We start from the raw sequence: 20,899 nt of genomic DNA, 5'->3' as shown, positions 1-20,899 counted from the left end.
CCTCTCCACCCCTCTCCTGCCACCGCCCCCCCCCCACCGCCCCGTCATTCCGGCCTCCCTGTGGGGCTCCCCCAGCCTCCCCGCCCTCCCTCCCTCCGCTCCTCCCGGTAAATGCTCTGACCATCCAACTCCACCCTGGCACCTGCTTCTCACAGGCCCCAAGTGAAAGCCGGGATGCGGAAAATCACTTGGCATTCGCTGCAGTGATTAGTTTGTTTGGGTATTTGTTTTTTTACCTCTTTGGTCTGTTTCGATCTTTGTACTTCCCTAGATCACCTTCTCTGTTCAGTATTTTCTAACTTATTACCTTAGTCACTCAGGATACTATTTAATAGTTTGTTTGTTTTTTTTTTTTTTAAAGCTTATTGGTATTTGTGGTTATCTGTGTTTCTTTTCTTCTTTTAGCCCCACTCGAGCTTGGTACATGATTAGCATTTTCAAAGCCTCAGCCACAGTATCTATCAATGTTTTTATCCCGGCATTAAATATGGGGCACTGAACTACATCCTGCTCCCAACCGCACAAGTTTGGGAGTGGATTTTACCCACGTGGGCCTCAGATGACAGCTGCCTGCAGCCTTGTGAGACCCTGAGCAGGAGACTTAGCTAAGCCCAGACTCCTGACCCACAGAAACTGAGCTGATGAGTGTGTGTTTAAGCTGCTAGGTTGTGGTCATATTGTTACGCGGCAACAGGTAACTAATACGCACCCATTCAGCTCTGATTCAGTCATCCCCACGGAGATCTGCCCCCAAAAGCCAGCTAGCTCAGTGCAAACCCATTCTCTTGACCACAAATACTGACGGAGGGCAGGGCAGACCTCACGCAGGAATGGCGGTTTGTGAGCAATTCAGAGCTTATTCCCACGCCCGGAACGCTCTGCGTATTCCAAGGGAGATGTGTACACGGACACGTGACTGCTCTGTCCAGATCCCCCGGGCACACTCCCGTGCAGTGCGGGCCGCTCCATTCTCTTCAGTCACAGGTTACCTATTTTTCTTTCCTCTCTTCCCACAAAAACTCTCTAAGACACAAGTCCCAAGAAAGCCACATGCGCGTCCTGCCTGTAAGAGAACTTACCATACCCAGGAATATCATCTCCTCCTGCCTCAGTTTTTCGGTTTTCTTATGTTGATGGAAACCTCGCCAGACCTAAAAAGAAATAAATGGTTATTTGTCTAATACATTAAAACAAAAACAAAAACCCTGTCCTACCCTTTCTCCCGTTTCAAATGATACAATGACTATGCAGTCAAGGCTGTGCGCGTGTGTGTGTTCATGGAATATTTTTTCCTCTGTGATCACAGGCAAAAAATTTAAAGAGAGAACAAATGGCCTATTCGCTGCCTGAGCACCCAACTGTGGACCCAGAGCCACCCTACTGAACAAGGGGGGCGGGGCGCCGTCCTGTTCACCCACGGGCTGGACAGGATCCACACTCGCCCAACACCCTGGAAGCAAATCTGCCAACCACACAGCCCACCTGCTGGCCCAGACATCCTCCCGGCTGCCAGAACGGCCGTCATCCACAAGACGAGCAACAACAGGTGCTGGCGAGGGTGAGGGGAAAAGGAACCTCCCGCACTGCCGGTGGGCGTGCGAACCGGGGCAGCCACTGGGGACACCGTATGGGGGTTCCTCAAAAAATTAAAAATAGAACTACCCTACACTCCAGCAATCCCACGTCTGGGTACATATTTGAGGGAAATGAAGTCACTGACTTGAAGAGAGATGTACACGTTATTTCAATGCATGTTCATCGCAGCATTATTTACGATTGATACGACGATGGAAACCACCTGTCAGTGGATGGGTGAATGGATAAAAAAGGTGGTATATACTATATACACACAATGGAATATTATCCAGCTAAAAAAAAAAAAAGAAAGGAAATCTGAGCACCTGAGTGGCTCAGTCGGTTGAGCATCCGACTTTGGCTCAGGTCATGGTCTCAAGGTCTGTGAGTTCGAGCCCCATGTTGGGCTCTGTGCTGACAGCTTGGAGCCTGGAGCCTGCTTCGGATTCTGTGTCTCCCCCTCTCTCTGCCCCTCCCCTGTTCATGCTCTGTCTCTCTCTCTCAAGATAAATAAACATATAAAAAATTTTAAAAAAAGGAAATCCTGATATTTGTGTCAACATGCATGAATTTTGAGGGCAGCATGCTAAGCGAAAGAAGGCCACATAGAGAAGGACAACTACTATTAAGATCTCACTTGCATGTGGAATCTAAAAACCCTGACCCTGTAGAAATAGATGTCTAGTAGTTTGGGTATCTGAGTAGGTTTGGGATCGCTAGGGGCTGGGAGTTGAAGAAAATGGGGGAAAGTGGCCAGAAGGCACCAACTTCCAGTTGTCAGATGAATGAGTTCGCCTCATTCAACAACACTGTGCTGTGTTCTTGAAAGCTGCTTAAAAGAGTTGATCTGAAGGGTGCTCACTATCGAAAACTGGTAGTTATGTGAGGTGATGGACGTTTTAATTACCCTTACAGTGACAATCACTTTGCCATATATACGTATATCACATCACGACATCATACATCTTAAACGTACACAATGTTTTATGTCAAATGCATCGCAATAAAGCCGGGGGTGGGAGAGGAGAAGTGGCTTCTAATTCTCATTAGTGAGAGTCCCCTACCCAGGTTTCTTCAAAAGAAACTTCCAGATTGCAGAAGCGTGGGGCTAGATCTAAGGGTGGCACTTCATAGTTTTAAAAGAAAAATTTCCACCGCAATGTGGGGAGATATAACACGGTCACGTCCAAGATTGATACGACTCAAGCTCTGAACTCAGATGCTTGTCTAGAACTTCATCACAGGAACATAAAGAACACGGTCTGTTAGCGGTCCCCCTGCACCCTTCTGCCCGCCCCCATCAAGAACCCAGAGGGAGGGGGTCCTGACCCTCCCGCTGGGGTCTGTGTCCTCATGCTCTCTTTCTCTCTTATCTGGTTCCAATTTGCCTCATGTTTCCATCTCCTGAATTTCCCGTAAGCAGCCTTGGCCTCCATTTGGAAAAAGGTGTGGAGCAGACCCCCGGTGCTCATCCAACAAAGCGGGGGGACCTCAGGCCCGCTTCAGAAAGGAACACTGGGGTGCCCGGGTGGCTCAGTTGGTTAAGCGTCTGACTCTTGATTTCAGCTCAGGTCACGGTCTCACGGTTCATGGGATTGAGTCCTGCATCGGGCTCTGCGCTCACAGCACAGAGCCTGCTTGGGATTCTCTCCCCCTCTCTCTGCCCCTCTCCTGCTCTCCCTCTCTCTCTCTCTCACAACAAATAAATAAACATTTAAAGGAACGAGGATGTCCCGGTCACCGGCCAGAGGGGTTGACCTTTGCTCCCCTTCTGTGATTACGTCTGTGTGTGAATGCGCTTTTATTTTTTATTTTTTTAAATTTATCATTTTTTTTTAACGTTTATTTATTTTTGAGACAGAGAGAGACAGAGCATGAACGGGGGAAGGGCAGAGAGAGAGGGACACAGAATCGGAAGCAGGCTCCAGGCTCTGAGCCATCAGCCCAGAGCCCGACGCGGGGCTCGAACTCACAGACCGCAAGATCGTGACCTGAGCTGAAGTCGGACGCTCAACCGACCGAGCCACCCAGGCACCCCTGAACGCGCTTTTAAAAATTCACTAGGGATTGACATCCTCACTGAATGTTTCACAACACTCTTTCCAACGATTATCAATGATCTTTGAAAATATTTGAATAAAATGCCCTGCATGTTACACCTATTTATAATACAATTAAAAACAAAATAAAACAACACGTGACCAAGCTTACTTAAGGGTTGTCCCCAGGGTAAGATAATAAATCTTTCCAGCATTTAAAATCCAGTTCCCTTAAAGGCAGAATTTTGGAATTTTGGGTTCCAGAGCTCACCCTGACCCTGGTGTGCATTTCTAGCTGTGTCAAGGCACCTGCCCCCGCTCCACCGGCACCCTGCCCGCACCTTCTGAATCTGCAGCGCTGCGGCCTCCAGATCCGCTACTTTCTCGCTAAGGAACTTGGCTTGTTTCGCTCTGTACTCTTGAAGAAAGATCTGCTTCATGAACATGGCTCTTAGACGACCCTGCCGCGCCCTCTCAGCGATCTGGATTAGTTTCACGGCCTCTTCTAGGGGGATACTCTTCACAGAGTATTTCTGCAAAAACATTCAAGGTAAATCAGTGTTTAAACATGTTTACTACATCAGTTGATCCTGGGAGCCTCACAAGCTGACTTCGAACACAACTTTGCTGAAAGTTCGATAAAGAGTCTGAGAGTTGTCTCGTTCCATCATCCTACTCTTTAATTATGTGGATTTTGATAACATGCCACGCTGGTGCTCTGGTCCCATATTTAAGGATCCCGTAAGCTTTCCTCTATCATTCCGAACAAAATCCTAATGAGTCCCACAATATTTTAGGTTGGCAGAAAATTATACCAGGAATGCCAATAAAATGGATTCAATAAAACTCAAAATCGCTATCAGCGTTTGATTAACTTAATAGTGGAAACATATAAATTAAAAACACATCTTTAATACGAGACCTTGAAACGTAAAATACACAGGCAGTAAAATGCTGGCTTCAAAATCAATTACGGGATGATGTAGTGAATACGAGTAAGGCTAAAATCATTTCAGGAGTATTCAATTTATGTATGAAATGTCTTCTAGTACCTACGTGTTTGCATTTCAGAACATCCAAATGGGACGGGAAGATTATGTCTGGAGAAAAATCAGAGCTCGTGCAGGAAAATGCTGCCTTTGGAGACGTCAGGTGGGGGTTGTGGAGGCACCGCCGGGTGAGGGGCTGAGCCATTTCCTGAGGAGGGTCCAGGGCAAGGCTGCTGGGGCGTCCAGAGCCCCGGGTCAGCTCTGAGTGGATGCAGGGGTGAGGCTCTCTGCTCTCCTTGGGGCGAGGGAGAAGCTGGGCACGTGGCCTGGCTTGGGTGGAGCCTCATGCAGGGACAGAAGCAGAAGGGAGAGGCCTTTTGAATCTGAGAAACACCCAGTCGTGGGCTGAGCCCTTGCTCAGGTCTCAGAGGGCAGCGTGGCCACCTTATCAGGACACGGTGCCAGACGCTGAGGTCCCAAGTGTGGGCTCCAATTCATCCCCGGGGCCACTGTTTCCCGCGATGGCCTCTTCTCTGCGTAATGACTGTGTGTGTCGGGGGCCGCGGTGCCCAGGAAGGAGCAAGGGGTGGGGAGGGGCATTCACTCAGACCCCGGAGAGGCCAGATGCTTTTCTTAGATATCCTCAGCAAGTTCACAAAGCAACCTCCAAGACAGGTATTGCTGTGACCGCTCAAGAGTTAAGAAGACGGAGCCCGATAGAAGAAAAATAATTCACACGAGCCCCCGCGGTTAGTACGGGTGGAGCCAATTTGAGCCACGACTGGCCATCTTCCTGACCAAGCCCCCACTGTGCCTCAGCCTCGGCTCCCCTTGAGGAAGCTCTTCCACATACCAATCCCTCCAAGTTTTGTTTTCAGTGACACCTCATCATCTCAGATGTGCAGGGAGCACACGTTTTCAATAACGCACTTGGCACGCCAGAGTAGAACGGAGGCCGTTTTGGTACCGAATTGGATGAGGCCTGTTCAATCACTGGAGCAGAGAGCAGGTGTCCTGCAAACATGAGCTATCATTGTACTTATTTCCTTCAGACATCATCACTCTGAAAATCGTTGCAGCCCTTACTGAATACTTCTGAGGGTTGGCGTGGTCTATGCAGGACGACAAAGATATCTGAACATTTATGGAGGGCCCAAGACTAAATACGAAGCATGAGAAATGGAGGACCGGACGGTGACATCTGTCTCCCAGAATTCTTCTTGGGATCTATATTGCATGTACGTATATCTTTAGGAAAGAGGCAGCTTAAGGTGCAAATGGGGTCTCGTGAGGCACCGAAGGCCAAGGGAAAGTCACACAGGTGTCGCGTGCTGCTGCCCGGAGCCCGGTGTTTCGCGGACGTTCAGCCCGTCTTCGGATGGGGCTGGGACAGAGATGGCCGGGACTACGTAGCAGATCCAGTGGGGCTGGCTGCTGGGAAAGAAAGTTCCCTGCCGTCGACCCCGCACAAGTGAAGAGGGACAGCAGAGAGGGTAAGCAGGACAAGGAGCAGAGAGGGATCTTTAGGGCTCTACTGTAGCATCTGTGATGTCACCTCCCTTCTCGTGTCCCCTGTAAAAAGCCCTCAGTGAAGTCTGCACTGCTGGTCAGTGCTCTGTGCCTGGGGATTCCTCTGGGGGGCGCCAGATGGTGCTGAGGGCTTCCCTCTGAATGACGCATGGGCTGAAGGCAGGGACAGGTGCAAGGACGGCTCGATGGCCCCCACTCTAAAAGGCCCTGGGACTGGCCTCCGGGAGTGTGCAGTGCAGAGGAAGGGCCGGGCATCTAAGGGCAAGGTGGAGGAAGGAGGGACAGCCTCGAGTTAGCGGGGTCAGGACAGGTGCCGGAGGGTTGCTGCATCAGGCTGGGCTCTGCTGAACGAGCACCGTTTCGACAGGCCGAGGTGTAGGGGAAAGAGCGAGCCCTCCCTACAGCTTGAAGCACGGCCATGAATGCCAGAGAGCAGAGACGCCTCAGACGGTGCGTGTTGCCCACCTGCTTCTCCAGGCAGGCAGACAGGCCGCATCCTTCTCTCTCCCTGCTGCCATTCTGGTTGTGCTCGGAATTTTCCACGGTGCCGTGACCCAACACCCAGTGGGGCCTATCTGCGGGAAGCCCGCACGTGCTGGTTTCCCCTCGCGTAGTTACCGAGAGCGCCCCTTTCACCCTGAATTGTCCCAGTTTGGACACACGACTGCCGCCTCCCTGCTTGGGCCGTGACCGGCCAGGGGCACGAGGCACTGATTCGGGAGGCAGCGAGGGTCACCGAAATGCGTGACTGGCCAGAAGGCGGATATGGCAGTGCCATGTGGAAATGTCTGAAATGAAAAGACTGCCCAGTAGGTTATCTTAGCAATTATTTCCCGTGAAACACTCAGCTTCTGACTTTAGGTTAGGTGAACCTGAGTTGAAGAATTACAGAGTCAATGATCTGCCTAATCTCAGAGACACTGAGATTCGCCAACAAAGCATTACGTTCTGATCTCTGTTTCTAAGTTCTTGAAAATAATGCTTATGAATCGTCAAAGACACATCCTGAAGGTAAGCAACTTCTTACATACCGAACAGCACGGGGGACGAGTGCTCCTTTCCTCGCCCTGGAGACAATCTGTCTCTCACACAGTCAGGAGCCACGGGGAAAGGAGGTTTTATAGATTATGGAATGATGGTGGTTAAAATGGTTTACAAACCTTTTCAGCCATATCTAATCCAGTGTCAGCTAATATCTGAGCCAGGATTTTCTCTCTTCCTTTGATTACTTCCAACTTCTCCTTCAAAAAATACTTGGGGATGGGAATATCTAATTGTTGCTAGAGAAGAGAAAAAATAAGCAAAAGGGCACATTTGTCACAACTTAAGGACACAGTTCAAACCCATCTAAAACATACAGTAAGGACCGTATATCAAAGAGATGCATTTTACCTCCCATCCTTATTCAAGAGGTGATGACACCAGTGGCATAAAAACAATTCATTACCGCTAAGGAAACGCAAATAAAGTCATAAGGAAAAGTCATCGCCGTGGCCCTTATTTTAATCGTTATGTAAAACGTAAGAACTCACATCAATTAATTCACAATTAACTCATGATAACTTCATGAATTTCTGTAAGGAAATAGAGTATCATCTCAGCCTACCTCAAACAATAATGCAAATTAAGATAGCAAAGTATTGCGACCGAGAGATCTTTGAAATAAACCTAATGATTTATCATCAGCATCGTTAACTATTTGCCTGTAAATGATCACAGGTTTTTTTTCCCCTAATACTTTGGTTGGACTTTTCCCTAAACGACCCCAAATTACAAAAGTTATTGGCAAAGTTCATTTGCTTTATTAGGAAACTTGTTTTTTATGCAATAAATATAAACTTCTGTTTTTCACTTGTGCATATTACCAACTAGTTCAGTTGCTGGAGGTCACGCGAATATTTACGAGCCCAAGTTCAACCATCAGAAGGGTAGAAGTGCTATCTGGGGGTGCGGGGTGGCCCTTGGCCACCCCCATGAGGAACACTGTGCTAGACACTCTTTCAGACCCTCCTGGCTGCCCCCTGGTAGACCAGTCGGCTGGGCAAAGCTAAGGGTTTGGTCCTCGGGGTCAGTTCCCCTTTTCCCTATTCTGGCATGACTCTCCACACCCTCTCCCCTACCCGGGGAATTCTGCTGAACAGGCCTTCCCTTAAAGAAGCATTGTAACAGAAAGGGGTGTCCTTTTTTAGGACTTGGTGAGATTGTACCAATACCAGACGGCAACTGCTTTTGACAGCCAAACTTTTCTTAGACGGATGGAATTTTGGGGTGAACTGAAAGTGGGTTTCCAGGATGCAGTGAGTGACTGTGGCCTGGGGGATGGAGCAAAGTCAGAAGAGAGTGATTACGCTTTTATTTAATGTGGAGATTGTATTTATTAGTAGGTGTGTTAAAGCATTGTGCTTTTCCAACTGTGACGACAACGTGTTATTGACACGGCTCCGCAGGGTCCGAGAACGAAGAGTCTGAGGGTGAGGGAACGGAGCAGCGGAGGAAGAAAGAGGAGGGAAGCCGAAGACAGTTGCTCGGGTTCGCGGCTAGACCTCCATCCGCAAACCACTTTATGTCCAACCCAGATGCTTTGGGGTTTCCCATTCTCTAAGGGACCTCTCTCGTGTTCTCTGGAGAGCGGCTTTCTCCATTCTTCTGAGCATCTGATGAACTCGCGAATTTGGGGCAGCACAGTTCTGACTCGAAGACAGAAACCAGTCTCTCGGTCTCAGTTTCAGAATCTCTCGGGGAAGGATCGCCTGGGGCAGCCACCAGCACCCATCCCTGGTCTGATCAGCTGTGGCCGGGGTGTGGGTCACACCGCACACAGATAGCTGGGTGCTGGCCCGATGGAATAGCGGAGCCGTGTGCCATGTGGGTGGCGGCCACAGGGGCCCAGACTCAGGGGTGCTGGCTGGTCAGGCTTCCACTGGGAACTGCAGGGCTGAGCCCCACAGGACTTCCCAGAGCTGGTACGTGTGCGTGTCCCTGGCCCGGCAGCGCTCCCGGGGTCCGTGCCGCTGCTGGTCCCGCCTGGACCCCAGTGTCGTCATGTGGCTCAGTGTGCCCACCCCAGAAGTGCTGGACCACACAGTTGACAGTCTCCTACCGGGAAGGCTTCCTGGACAATGTCACTCGTTCATCGCCCCTTTTAGTGCTCATGAACTTTGAAAAGATGAACCAGCTCAACCAGAGGGGTGACGACTGAAGCAGGAGGAAAAGCAGGGGAAAATCTGAAGGAGCCCGCCACACAGATTTCATAGATGTCTTACTCTTCAACTTTGAGCAGGCTATTTAATATTCTCGGGATTAAATTAATACATTTAATACTACTTCACTAATTCGATTTAGGGATATGATTTAATGGCTGTTGATTTCACGCTTATCCTCAGGGGTTCTTGATCTTTTCACACGGGTGGAGTAAAGTACACCTGACCGAAAAAATCCAGGGCTTTAAGCCATGCTCTTGTAAGTGAACGCGACAAACATGAAAGTTTCGGAGTGACCTTCAACACTTTCCATCATTTTAGTTACCCTTATAGTCCTTTCTAACAAAGTGCAATAACAATGCTAGAAAAACCTATTCCGGAAAGAAACAACCTTTATAGAATCTCGCATGTTTTCGAAAGGAAGGAGCATTACACACCAGGTGGAAAATTGAACACTGTCTCCTTTTAATTTTATTTTAGGGAAATGTTCCTTTTGAAACGAAGACTGAGCTCACAGGACCGTGACACTGCAAGGAGCTGTCCGCTGGCCTCTGGCTGACTCGGCCAGACAGAGCGTCAGAAGAGACTCTGGGCGTCTGGCAGTGGGGGTCGGGAGGGCGGTGGTGGGGAGACAGAAGGTCCTCAGCTCCAGGGCATCAGAGAGAGAGAGAGGAGGCCCTTCTTTCTTGTCTGAGCCTCAGAGGCCTATCGCCATAAATCCCCAAGTCACCAAAGACCCAAAGGAGAGGAGGAGACACATCCACCTGGTAATAAGGAACCAGCAGCCAATCAGCCCGAAGAAAATGGGGGTAAACAAAGGCCAGAAGGAGATCTCCCTGGGCAACAAAAGTAGGGGCACTGCTACTGGAAATTGGGAGGGTTTGTGCCACAGGATATTTGCGAAAGGGTTGGCCTCCTCCATCCAACAGACCTGGGCAGACACCATGGTGACCAAGTAAGACCACAACATTGGACCCAAGGACTGTGAAAAGATTTGTCTGTGCCCACAACTACAGGAACCCAATCCTTGTCCATAGCAGTATGGCCCAACCGAAGGGCAAAGCTTCACCTTTTCATACAACAACCAGTAAATGTGCCTAGGAAGCCTAGAGTATTGGTTACGGACCTACATATCCGATTTAAAACAAGACACTGATGAGAAAAGAGGCTGAGTACTTACAGGAGCCAACTTTAGGTCCTGTAGGATATCATCGAAATAATGAAACTCGGTTAATTCCAATTCAACCATCTCATTCTTCAGCTCCAGGATGCGACCCATCACCCCGTCCAGTATTTTTCGGATCAGCAGTCGCTTCTGTGGGTGGACAATCTGGTCGTAGACATTCTCCAGGTTTCTAAAGATCTGCACATATTTTATGTAGAAGGTGGCTAACATTTGGAAGATGAAACCTTGATTTCTTTGTGATTCCATCATAGTCTCAGACTCTTTATCAAGCAGAGAATTGAGGGCTTCTTGGGTCTGATGCCATATCTTATTATACATTCTGAGGGAAGACAGAGAATAAGCAAAAATTCCTTCATAAGCCACACAAAATGGGCATCTGGTATAACAAACAGTAACGCGGCATCGAATGAGAGCTAAGAACACGGCATGTAATTACGAGGCCCTTTAGACCATTTGTGTCTCATTTTGAGGTGCATGTGATTTTTGGATGTGACCACGCTGTTATCATCAAATACGTAGATTAAAAGACTTTTCACCTAAATGATATCAAGCGATTCCTCACTAGGCCCATAAAACCTGCATCATTATACTCATTTAATAGACGAAGAAGTTGATAACGAGAATATTCAACCGATCTGTCCAGATACACAGCTGGTGGGGTATAAACTGGAACAATGACATTGGAAAGTCATTCCATACTATTTTATAAAGTTGAACGTGAGCAGATGCTATGAATGAACAATTACACCCCAGAGAGACTCTTGTAAATCGTCATCAAGAATGAACAACTAGCACTCAGAAGGACCAGGCCTTGTGCTCTCTCTTCCCAGGGCTCTGCCGGAAGGTGGGCTTTCCCTCGCCGCCCCCCTGCTGGCGTTCCCTAGCCTGCCTCTTCCCTCTTGTCTCATCTGTTGTCCCTCCTTCTGGGTTTTTGTGATATCTCCTGTCAAATGCTCGAATGTTCCCTTGGCCCTCATGCGTGTATGGCCTTTGAAGTCCTCTATTGCCATTTTGGAGGCGATTCAGGAAGAGTGGGAGATCGAAATGCTCATTTGGTCCACCTTGTTTACCTGGGAGTCCCCCATCGACCTTCCCAAGGTCATTCCCAGGCACGCCCTCTGGGTCTTCTGCTCTGGCCCCACTCTCTGCTCCTCCTTGCATCAGCCCTGTCCTCTGAGAACCGTAAACATCAGGTCCCGGAAGTGACCACGGGCCGTGACCTGTGTTATGTGTGATGTTGCAGGGGACGCTCCCTGAGCAGGGCTCCTGTGCCTCTCTGTGCGGTGGGAGGGGGAGGTGGCCTGCTCCTGACAGGGAGGTGGGTGTCTGAGCCCAGTGCGCGTGAGTCTGAGCTCCAGACCACAATTCAACATGGTACCGCCACCTCTACCTTGACCAAAAACAGAACCACCACCGCCAAAAAGTACACTCCTAACTCTTGCCAAGGGGGGTGGGTGACAAACTGGACCTCCCCCTTTTAACGTCCGTTCACTTGATGACAAATGAGACTGAGTATCTCCACGCACTCTGGTCGTTGGAGGTTGTTTATCCATTTGCTTTGCTTTGTTTTTTTTTTAATTTTTTTTTAATGTTTATTTATTTTTGAGACAGAGAGAGACAGAGCATGAACGGGGGAAGGTCAGAGAGAGAGGAAGACACAGAATCGGCAGCAGGCTCCAGGCTCCGAGCTGTCAGCACAGAGCCCGACGTGGGGCTCGAACCCACGAGCCATGAGATCATGACCTGAGCCGAAGTCGGAGGCTCAACTGACTGAAACACCCAGGTGCCCCTGCTTTGCTTGTTTTTATGTCGGATTGTTTTTCTACTAATTTCTGGGGGTTCTTTATACATTCTGAGTGTCTACCCCTTCCTCAGCTTGCCTCCCAGCCGAGAAGCTGGTGTCTCACCATGCACAGCCCAGCAAGGGCACTGCCGGGAAGGGCGATCCCACCCGGATTCACGGGGGTCCAACCGTAGCCCTGCAGGCCGGTTTGCAGCCAGGCCCCATGGGGGCAGCAGTCCCAGGGCACAGAGCCCGTCCCTGTGCCAGGGCCCAGACACTGCTGTGCGCTCCCACTCTGCTCCTGGTGCGGACGTTTTCACCTTGCATTAAAAAATTCCAATTCTTGGATTTTTCAAGTTAAAATATTTTCATTTTATTTTAAAATGTGATATTACACTATTAAGCATAATAAATACGTGTCAGTATGTTATCGGTTCGTATAAACTTAACAACTGAAAACATTTTTAAAAATAAACATTTAAAAAATAAAACATTAAAAAAATTAAACATTTTTTACTTTTTATTTTCTTATTTTTTAAAAGGGAGAATATGGGCAAGTGGTCACTTTTAAAGTTTATTTATGAGACAGAGAGAGAGAGAGAGAGAGAGAGAAAGAGAGCGAGAGTGCGTGCACAAGTGGGGGAGGGGCAGAGAGAGAGGGAGATACAGAATCCAAAATAGACTCCAGGCTCCCAGCTGTGAGCACAGAGCCCGATGTGGGGCTCGAACCCACAGACCACAAGATCATGACCTGATCTGAAGTCAGATGCTCAACTGACTGAGCCACCCGGGTGCCCCAAAACATTTTTTAATCAATTTTTGAAAATGTTTTGTTTATTTTTAAAAGCAAGAGAGACAGAGCATGAGCCCGGGAGGGACAGCGAAAGAGCAGGAGACACAGAATCCGAAGCAGGCTCCAGGCTCTGAGCTGTGAGCACAGAGCCCGATGCAGGGCTCGAACCCACGGACCGTGAGATGATGACCTGAGCTGAAGTCGGAGGCTCAACCGCCACCCGGGCACCCCATTAATCCATTATGTGTTTGTTCCTGGGACAGAGATAAGAGACGTTCATCTTCCTGGCCACAAGTCACAAGCTTTCCTTGGTGCCAAGTCTTTCAGGTTCAGATGATGGTGATGACAATGACGATGGTGATGATGAGGGTTAACAGCTCACCAGGACGTCACGTCGGTCACCGTCCTCAGTGCTCCTGTAAACCCGACAAGCCCATGGGGCAGGTGCTATCGTCGCTGCGGTTTGCAGACGGGCGGACGGAGACACGGCAAAGTTGCCCAAAGCAGAGCGATCTGCACGCAGGGCCCTCGCCCAGGCAGGCTGGCCCCAGCGCCCATACTCTGAGCGCTTTGTGGCTCCCCGGTCTTCGGGGTGAAAGCAGACGAGGGTGATGCCTCGCAGGGCATAGCTCTGATGGGCGCCACGAGAAAACACAGATTCACGGTTGAAAACACACGGCCCCACCCCAGCACTCCAGCGAGGTTCATACTGAAGGCTGCCTCGGGCGTGCCATCCGCGGGCGCCAACGTCCCATGTCTCCAAACGTGGCCATCTTTAAAAACCATTGCCAGTGGAAAAGTCTCTGCCAGACGACTCGATGAAGAGAGAACGTTTTGGGGAAAGTTAGATTCCGCTCAGCACAGGACCTGCCGCTCCTTGCAGAAGAAACGGCTGTTTGTTGGACACTCTGCCCCGTAATGGCAGCAGCAGCACCTTCTGCCCGGTCCCAGCGTGGCGCATGGGGCCACTCTGCCTGCCGGGCCTTTAAACGACAGGCAAACGGGACAGGGGAGGCGGAGGAGAAACCAAGGGGGCTGCTGTGGAGCCGTCCAGGCCAGCTTGTCACGTACGTGCCCGGGGGAGCCGGGGTGGGGGTGGGGGGGCTGTGCAGGGTGTCGGGGGGCCGAGCACGTTCTCAGTTCGCCAGAGCCCAGACTCGGACACCCTGAGGGGGGACGGCAGACCCCGGCGTCCCCTGACCTGATGGGTGACGCCGGCTGCAGAGAAAGTGTCCACATAAAACAGAAAACCGCGTGGTTTGTTTTGTGGCCTACACCTGTCAGGACGATACAGAAGACAATTACAGGCTAATTTTGTTTAGAACCTGGATCTAAAGTCCCAGTTAGCAAACAGGATGTAGCCAGCGCCAGATCAAAAGAGTGGTTCCCTCTGACCAGGGAGGGGTCATCCCAGGAATCTGCGAGAATTTCACATAAAGAGAAGCAGAGCTAAATACAGCAACAGAACACTACAGACCGAAGATTGTTTCCACAGATGCCAAGAAAATGCTCAATAAATTTAATTTACGGCATACGCCTGATGCAGAATACTGTCCACATACCCAGAGAACAGATGCTGTCAGCCCCTCAAGACGCTGAACACCAGAGACCAAAAGTATTTTCAGGAGACATACTAGAAATCTGGAAGGCAGGAGTCAAAAAGGACGAAGCGGAATGAAAAGGGATTAATTAATACAAAAGATTTAAGAAACTGCTTGTAAATGACACAGCTGCAAAATGCAAGGAGGTTGGTAACAAATATAAGAAGTCAACTGGTACAGCAAAGCTTTTTGGCGAAAGCCACAAAAACTAAATGCGGAGAAAAGCAGGAAAAACGAGACCTCGCTCCCAGTACTGATGAAACATCTAAAAATGAATATGGTGGGAGCCCCACAATGTCACTGAAGAAAATTCTGGAACGCTAGCTGCAGAGGATCAGAAGGGGCAGAAGGCAGGAGAGACCGGACGAAAAGAAAGCAGACTCCTGAGACTGACAAGCAGATTTAATATTACCAAGAATTTGGGGATAAGATCCTGGAGGCTCTACAAATGAAGCCAGTTGAGATTTCTAAATGGGGGGGGGGGGGGGGGGCGGGGTCATCAATAAAAGATAAGGGGCGCTTATCAGACTTCAAAGCGCTTACCACACCAGTCAGCACCAAGGTTGTGCAACGCTCCGGGGAGGCTGCCTCCGTGGGGTGCAGGTGGGGTGACCTGGATCCCACGAAGACCCAACCCGTCGTGAGCAAGGGACGTGAAGGGGGGACTTCCACTGGGGTAAGACGCCCAGATTAATGGCAGAACACAACTAGAATTTAAGAAAGCCTGGACCCTGCTTTGGGACAGACCCAGCCCGGGGAGGCCTCGCTGCCCTAGCTCACTCACTGGCTTCCATCCAGGGTCAAGGAAGCAGAAACGCCTCCAAGGCCATGGCTGGGCGGACCCATCACTGGAGCTCTGGGCCGCAGATTCTCCTTGTGGCTTCAGCCTTTCAAGTCCTGCCTTTTGGGCGGCAGCCTCTTCCTCCCTCACCTGCTGCGTGATCTTGGCTAGAAAGACCAGGCAGAGGTCATTGGTTGATGGCAAACATTAAGTAGCCGTGTGAGCAGGCCAACCTCCGCACTGTCAGCCTTTTCTCTGGAGACCGACCTTCGCTTCACTGCCCTCCAGTCTCCCTGCTGTCCTGATGTTCCTCGACGTGTGCCCACTGGTCACAGCCCGGCCACTCTCTGGACTGCCAGCAGCCCGGCCACGGTGCCTTGGCCAGGCCAGCCTGGAGACCCCCCACGTCCCCTGGAGACCTATGCCGCCTCGCCGCCCCAGTCCCCGCATCCTTCCGCTGAACCAGTGCCCGGGCAACATCGTGTGAGACAAGGGATGTGGCAAGATGATTTTGTTTTTTAATTCTTTTTTTAATGTTTATTTTTGAGAGTGAGAGACAGAGCATGAGCAGGGGTGGGGCAGAGAGAGAGGGAGACACAGAATCCGAAGCAGGCTCCAGGCTCCGAGCTGTCAGCACAGAGCCCGATGCGGGGCTTGAACTCACGGACCGTGAGATCATGACCTGAGCCAAAGTCGGATGCTCAACCGACTGAGCCACCCAGGCGCCCCAAGATGAGTTTTTAAATTACAACATCAGCGAACTACAATTCATGTGCTGTGAATTTATCCCTTAAAAGTGCACACATCAGTGGTTTTTGTGTATTCACAACCAACACCTCTAATTTGAGAGCATTTTTTTTAAGTCTATTTATTTATTTTGAGAGAGACAGAGACAGCGCGAGCAGGGGAGGGGCAGAGAGAGAAAGGGGGGAGGGAGAATCCCGAGCAGGCTCTGCACCGTCAGCACAGAGCCCAACATGGGGCTCGAACCCACGAAGCCGTGAGATCATGACCTGAGCGGAAACCAAGAGTCAGACACTTAAGCGACAGAGCGACCCAGGTGCCCTGAGAACATTTGCATCTCCGAGAGGAACCCCGTACCCACTCGCTGTCACCCCCAGCCCGCCTCCTCCTAGCCCCGGGCAACCATTAATCTAGCTTTGGTCTCTATTCGCCTATGGCGGTGGGCACTTCAGGTAAGGACCCACACAGGAGGGGGCCCTTGCCGACTGGGTCCTTTCACTCAGCACAACGTTTGCCAAGTTCACAGGTGCTTTCACGTGGTATCAAGACCTCCTTCCTGTTTGCCAAATACGTTCCAGGCATACACACACCCCACTCTGCTGGCCCATTCTGCAGGGGAGGGACACAGGGGCTGTTTCTGTCTTTTCATTATTGCGGATGATGCCGCTAAGGGCATTCCTGCACCCGTGTTTGTGTGGACCTGTGTTTTTAGTTTCCTTGGTCATGGCAAGGGGGGTTTTAAAGGTAAAAGCGCCCCATGTTTAGAATCAGAATCTTTCTCCTGGGGTAGCTGGTCTGGGGCTGGTCACTGAACCTCCCAAGTGGCAAATCTGGGTAACAATGCTTCCTCTCTGGATGCCCCCAGGGATTGCTGTGGGACAGGATAACAGATGTGAAAGCGTTCTTGAAAGCCTAACACGCGCCTTGTAAAGAGAAGGTGGCATTTTATCCGTGAGACTGCGTAGAATTTTAAGTACATGACTGGTTTCAGGGTTGAGCGTATGACCAAGAAATATTACAGATCTTGAGGTCAGGAGGATCGTGGGTGGAGAACACGATACGCCAGTTGATAACGAGCAGATTGTTATTTCTAGATTTTGGCAGTTTTTCTGTGACTGGGTGGGTGGGGGAGGGGAAGACTTGACCATTCAGACCTACCGCGTACTTCCATGGAAAATCTAAAGCTTGTAAAATTGGCCGTTCTCCCCCAAATATTTTATTCAGGGTGAGTCTTCAAGTTCTTCTAGCTGTTTGTCCTCTTTCCAGGACATTCCCTCGGCTTTCTTGCTTAAGGGGGGCTCAGCTGTCCTCCCCTGCAGCCTTCACAAAGAGAGGCTCCTCTAACCACAGTGGGGACACAGGGTCAAGGTCCCTGCTCCTCACTGCCACGTCTGGGCCATTCGCCCCGTTGCTCCCACCACCCCACTCCCTAGCTTTGAACCTCATTTCATCAGGTGGTATTACCACGGCCCCTCAGTGTCTCCATCGTCTGTCTGCCACCTACACCATTTTTCCAGGCCCCCACAAGACGCCTGCCCCGAGAACAGCATTTGCGGACAGACTCTACCCTCCTCACTTCCCTGGGATAAGTAACAACGCGTCCCTGGAGGCCAGGACCTTAGGCCACCCGCTGGGGCTCATGCCCCCCCACTAACATCACCCCACTTCTCCCTTCTCCAGGCCCCACAGCCTTTCACCAGCTTATAGCAAAACATTTTTTTAAATGTTTATTTGTTTTTGAGAGAGAGAGAGAGAGAGAGAAAGAGAGAGAGAGAGAGAGGCAGAGAATGAGCAGGGGAAGGGCAGAGAGAGAGAGAGGGAGACACAGAACCTGATGCAGGCTCCAGGCTCCCAGCTACCAGCACAGAGCCCGACGCAGGGCTCGAACACACGAACCGCGAGATCATGCCCTGAGCCCAAGTCAGACGCTCAACCACCCCGCCGCCCCTTAAAGCAAAACTCCTTCAAAAAGTTGGCGGTGCTCACTGTCTACAATGTCTCCCCCTCCCACTCCCGGCCACCTCCCTGCCGCATCCCCACTGAGGGTCAAGGGTACCACCTGACCCCCCGCTGCTAAATGGATGGTCCTTTTCGGTTCTCCTCTGACTGTCCTCAGCAGTGTCTGAGTCTGTCACTCCCGGCTCTGGGAGAAACATTACTTCTCGTTCACCTGGCTTCCGGGGCCCCGCGAGTTTGCTTCTTCCTCACTGATCACACCTTCGATCCCTTTGCTGGTATCTGGTCCCCAGTCTCTTGCCACCGATGATTCAAAGCTCAAGGCTTCGTCCTCAGACCCCTCTCTCTCTTTGTCTACCCTCATTCCGTGTTAATAAAGCCCATGTACATACCAACACCTGTCGAGCTTCTATTTCACACGCAGACCTCTCTCCTGAACTCGAGGCTTGACCCTCCAATGGCCTACTTGACCTCTGTGTGTGTCCAACTGGCTCTTCAAACTCAACACCTGCACGACAGAGCCCCTGACCTTCCCCACCCGCAACATCTCAGCAGGCCCTTGGCCTCTCTGCTCTGGTTTTCTCACCTAAAAACAGGGTTAGAAATAGCAAGCATTGGGGCGCCTGGGTGGCTCAGTCGGTTGGGCGTCCGACTTCGGCTCAGGTTATGATCTCGCGGTCCGTGAGTTCGAGCCCCGCGTCGGGCTCTGTGCTGACAGCTCGGAGCCTGGAGCCTGTTTCAGATTCTGTGTCTCCCTCTCTCTCTGACCCTCCCCCATTCATGCTCTGTCTCTCTCTGTCTCAAAAATAAACATTAAAAAAAAAAAAAAAAGAAATAGCAAGCATGCACGCTTGAGCGACGGACCCCGGCCTGGCGTCGTGGACGCGCTGTGTATGAACTACTTGTCTATTTGTGCCTGCTTCTTCAGCTGTAAAACGGGAAAAAAACAAAAAACAAAAAACCAACAACAGTAACAAGTCCTACATGGTAGGGGTGTGGTGAACAATGTGGTACCACAAAGCTTCCGTAACTCCTTTCCTGACTTAATATGGGCCCCGCGTGTTTTCACAAAGCAATCCATTTACTACTGAGCAAGGTCAAGGGAAAAGCAGGCCAAGTACCGAACCTACTGAAGGTACTGCTTCCTCGAAAATACAGCGGCGAGGGCTTAGCAGACACGAGCAACGGGCTTCCGGGGGCGCATCTTCATGGGCGGAGAGGGTGGTGGGCCCGGGAGGAGGGACACCTCAGTGGATGGCCTTCCGTGTCCCCAAGAAGCGGACACTCTATACTGGGCCCATGTTTGGTGCAATATAAGAAGGAGGGTGGGAGAGAGAAGAAAAGAAAAAAAGAAAAGAAGCAGAACAAGCTATCCTTCCGTCTGAAGAAGCCCACCCCATGCCTCTAAGCCGGCAGCCCATAACTTACGCGTTCGACATGGCTGGCTACTTTCCCTCTTTCCCTCGCCCGCCTGGAAGCTCTTCCTTGTCCCTCCGAGGGGCGGCCGGCTAGCAGGGGTCGGGACACCGCCAGGGGCGTCCACGGAGAGGTCCTTCCGGAGCAGGGGGGACAGCGATCGGAGAGATCCTCTCACTTTGGGCAGGAAAAGGCGACAACCTGCAGATACGCGCAGGCACCGAGGGGGATTCGAACGTTCCCGTCGCCACCCCGAGGCTCCGGGACCTTACCGTAGCCACTCGACGCGACGCGAGGCGGAACCTAGCAACCGAGACGCTGCGCATGCGCAGTGCCTGCTCACTCCGGCCCGGCGCGCGCCCCGCCCCCTGAGCTCCAGGCGCCTGCGCTGCTGCCTGGTTTCCGTGGCAACCGCGCAGGGGCGCCGAGGGACGCTGGTCCCGCGGAGGGGAGGTGCCGCCCGCTAGGGAGGCGGGGCTCCCGGAGGGCACCGCTGGGGACCTGCCCCCGGGGGCCACCCCGGGTGCCTCCCACCGGCTCGTCGTCCTCCGCGTCGTCTTCCCGCTTTCCTGTTTGCCCCGTTTTCATCCACCTTCAGATATGTGGCCTTGGACCAGGTCCTTGATTGTAGCCTCAGTCTCCCATCTGTAAAATGGGATAACAGCCGTTCATTTGTTCCAACCTTTACTGGGCTTCTCTGGGCCAAGCGCAGACTTAGGTTCTGGGGATACAGGACAAGCAGTCCCGTCCTTCTGGGACGGGATGAAAACGAGGCGAGGAGCTAGTGTGTTGTAAATGGAAAATGCTGTGTGGATGTTAGTTAAGAGCAAGTCGCCATGAGGGTCTGCGTTCATTGCCCTTCTTCCTTCTTCTTTCGGAACTATTGAGATTTATTTGCAAATTCTAGAACCCGCAGTCCCTGCAGGAATATATTCAGGACCAACGCGGCGCCGAGAGCCTGGAGAAGATACCCACCTAAAAAATAACAGCCTGAGTCTGGATCACAGAACCTGGCTCCCACCATCGCTAATGAAGTGAACAAAAGAGTCGCATAAATCAGCAAAAGAAAGAAAGAACTAAAAACTTAAGTACAGCTTTGTGCTACAAATGTCAAAAACGGTACTCAGTGAACTAGAAGCCCGCTGCCGATCACGGCATCTGAATCTCATTCCCATTCCGCACAAATCCCTACCAGGGAAGGAAACCAAGTAGACAAAATACCACGAATTTTTGGTGACTCCACCGAGCGGGAGGGTGAGCACAGAAGCAAACCACCAGGGAAACGCAGGGGAGACAAAACTATTGT

The 20,899-nt window shown here is 51.0% G+C and overlaps 1 protein-coding gene across 1 annotated transcript in view; it reads right to left on the bottom strand.

The window, feature by feature from the left end:
- The window catches only part of IQCA1 (IQ motif containing with AAA domain 1), a 154,361-nt gene extending 133,838 nt beyond the window's left edge, over positions 1-20,523 (bottom strand). Inside the window, exons 1-5 of the mRNA XM_053903354.1 lie at positions 19,606-20,523; positions 10,514-10,838; positions 7,294-7,413; positions 3,956-4,147; positions 1,080-1,151 (exon numbers count right to left, since the gene is read on the bottom strand). Of these exons, the coding sequence (XP_053759329.1) occupies positions 1,080-1,151; positions 3,956-4,147; positions 7,294-7,413; positions 10,514-10,838; positions 19,606-19,616 (720 nt within the window). The 5' untranslated portion in view covers positions 19,617-20,523. The remainder of the gene's footprint in view (positions 1-1,079; positions 1,152-3,955; positions 4,148-7,293; positions 7,414-10,513; positions 10,839-19,605) is intronic.
- Positions 20,524-20,899: the final 376 nt, after the last annotated feature.

Source organism: Panthera pardus, unplaced genomic scaffold, assembly GCF_024362965.1.
Source record: "Panthera pardus isolate Hobbes unplaced genomic scaffold, ASM2436296v1 HiC_scaffold_10, whole genome shotgun sequence".
Classification (NCBI taxonomy): Eukaryota; Metazoa; Chordata; class Mammalia; order Carnivora; family Felidae; genus Panthera; species Panthera pardus.
Note: the sequence above shows the minus strand (reverse complement) of the source record. Positions and strands in the feature narration are given on the sequence as shown.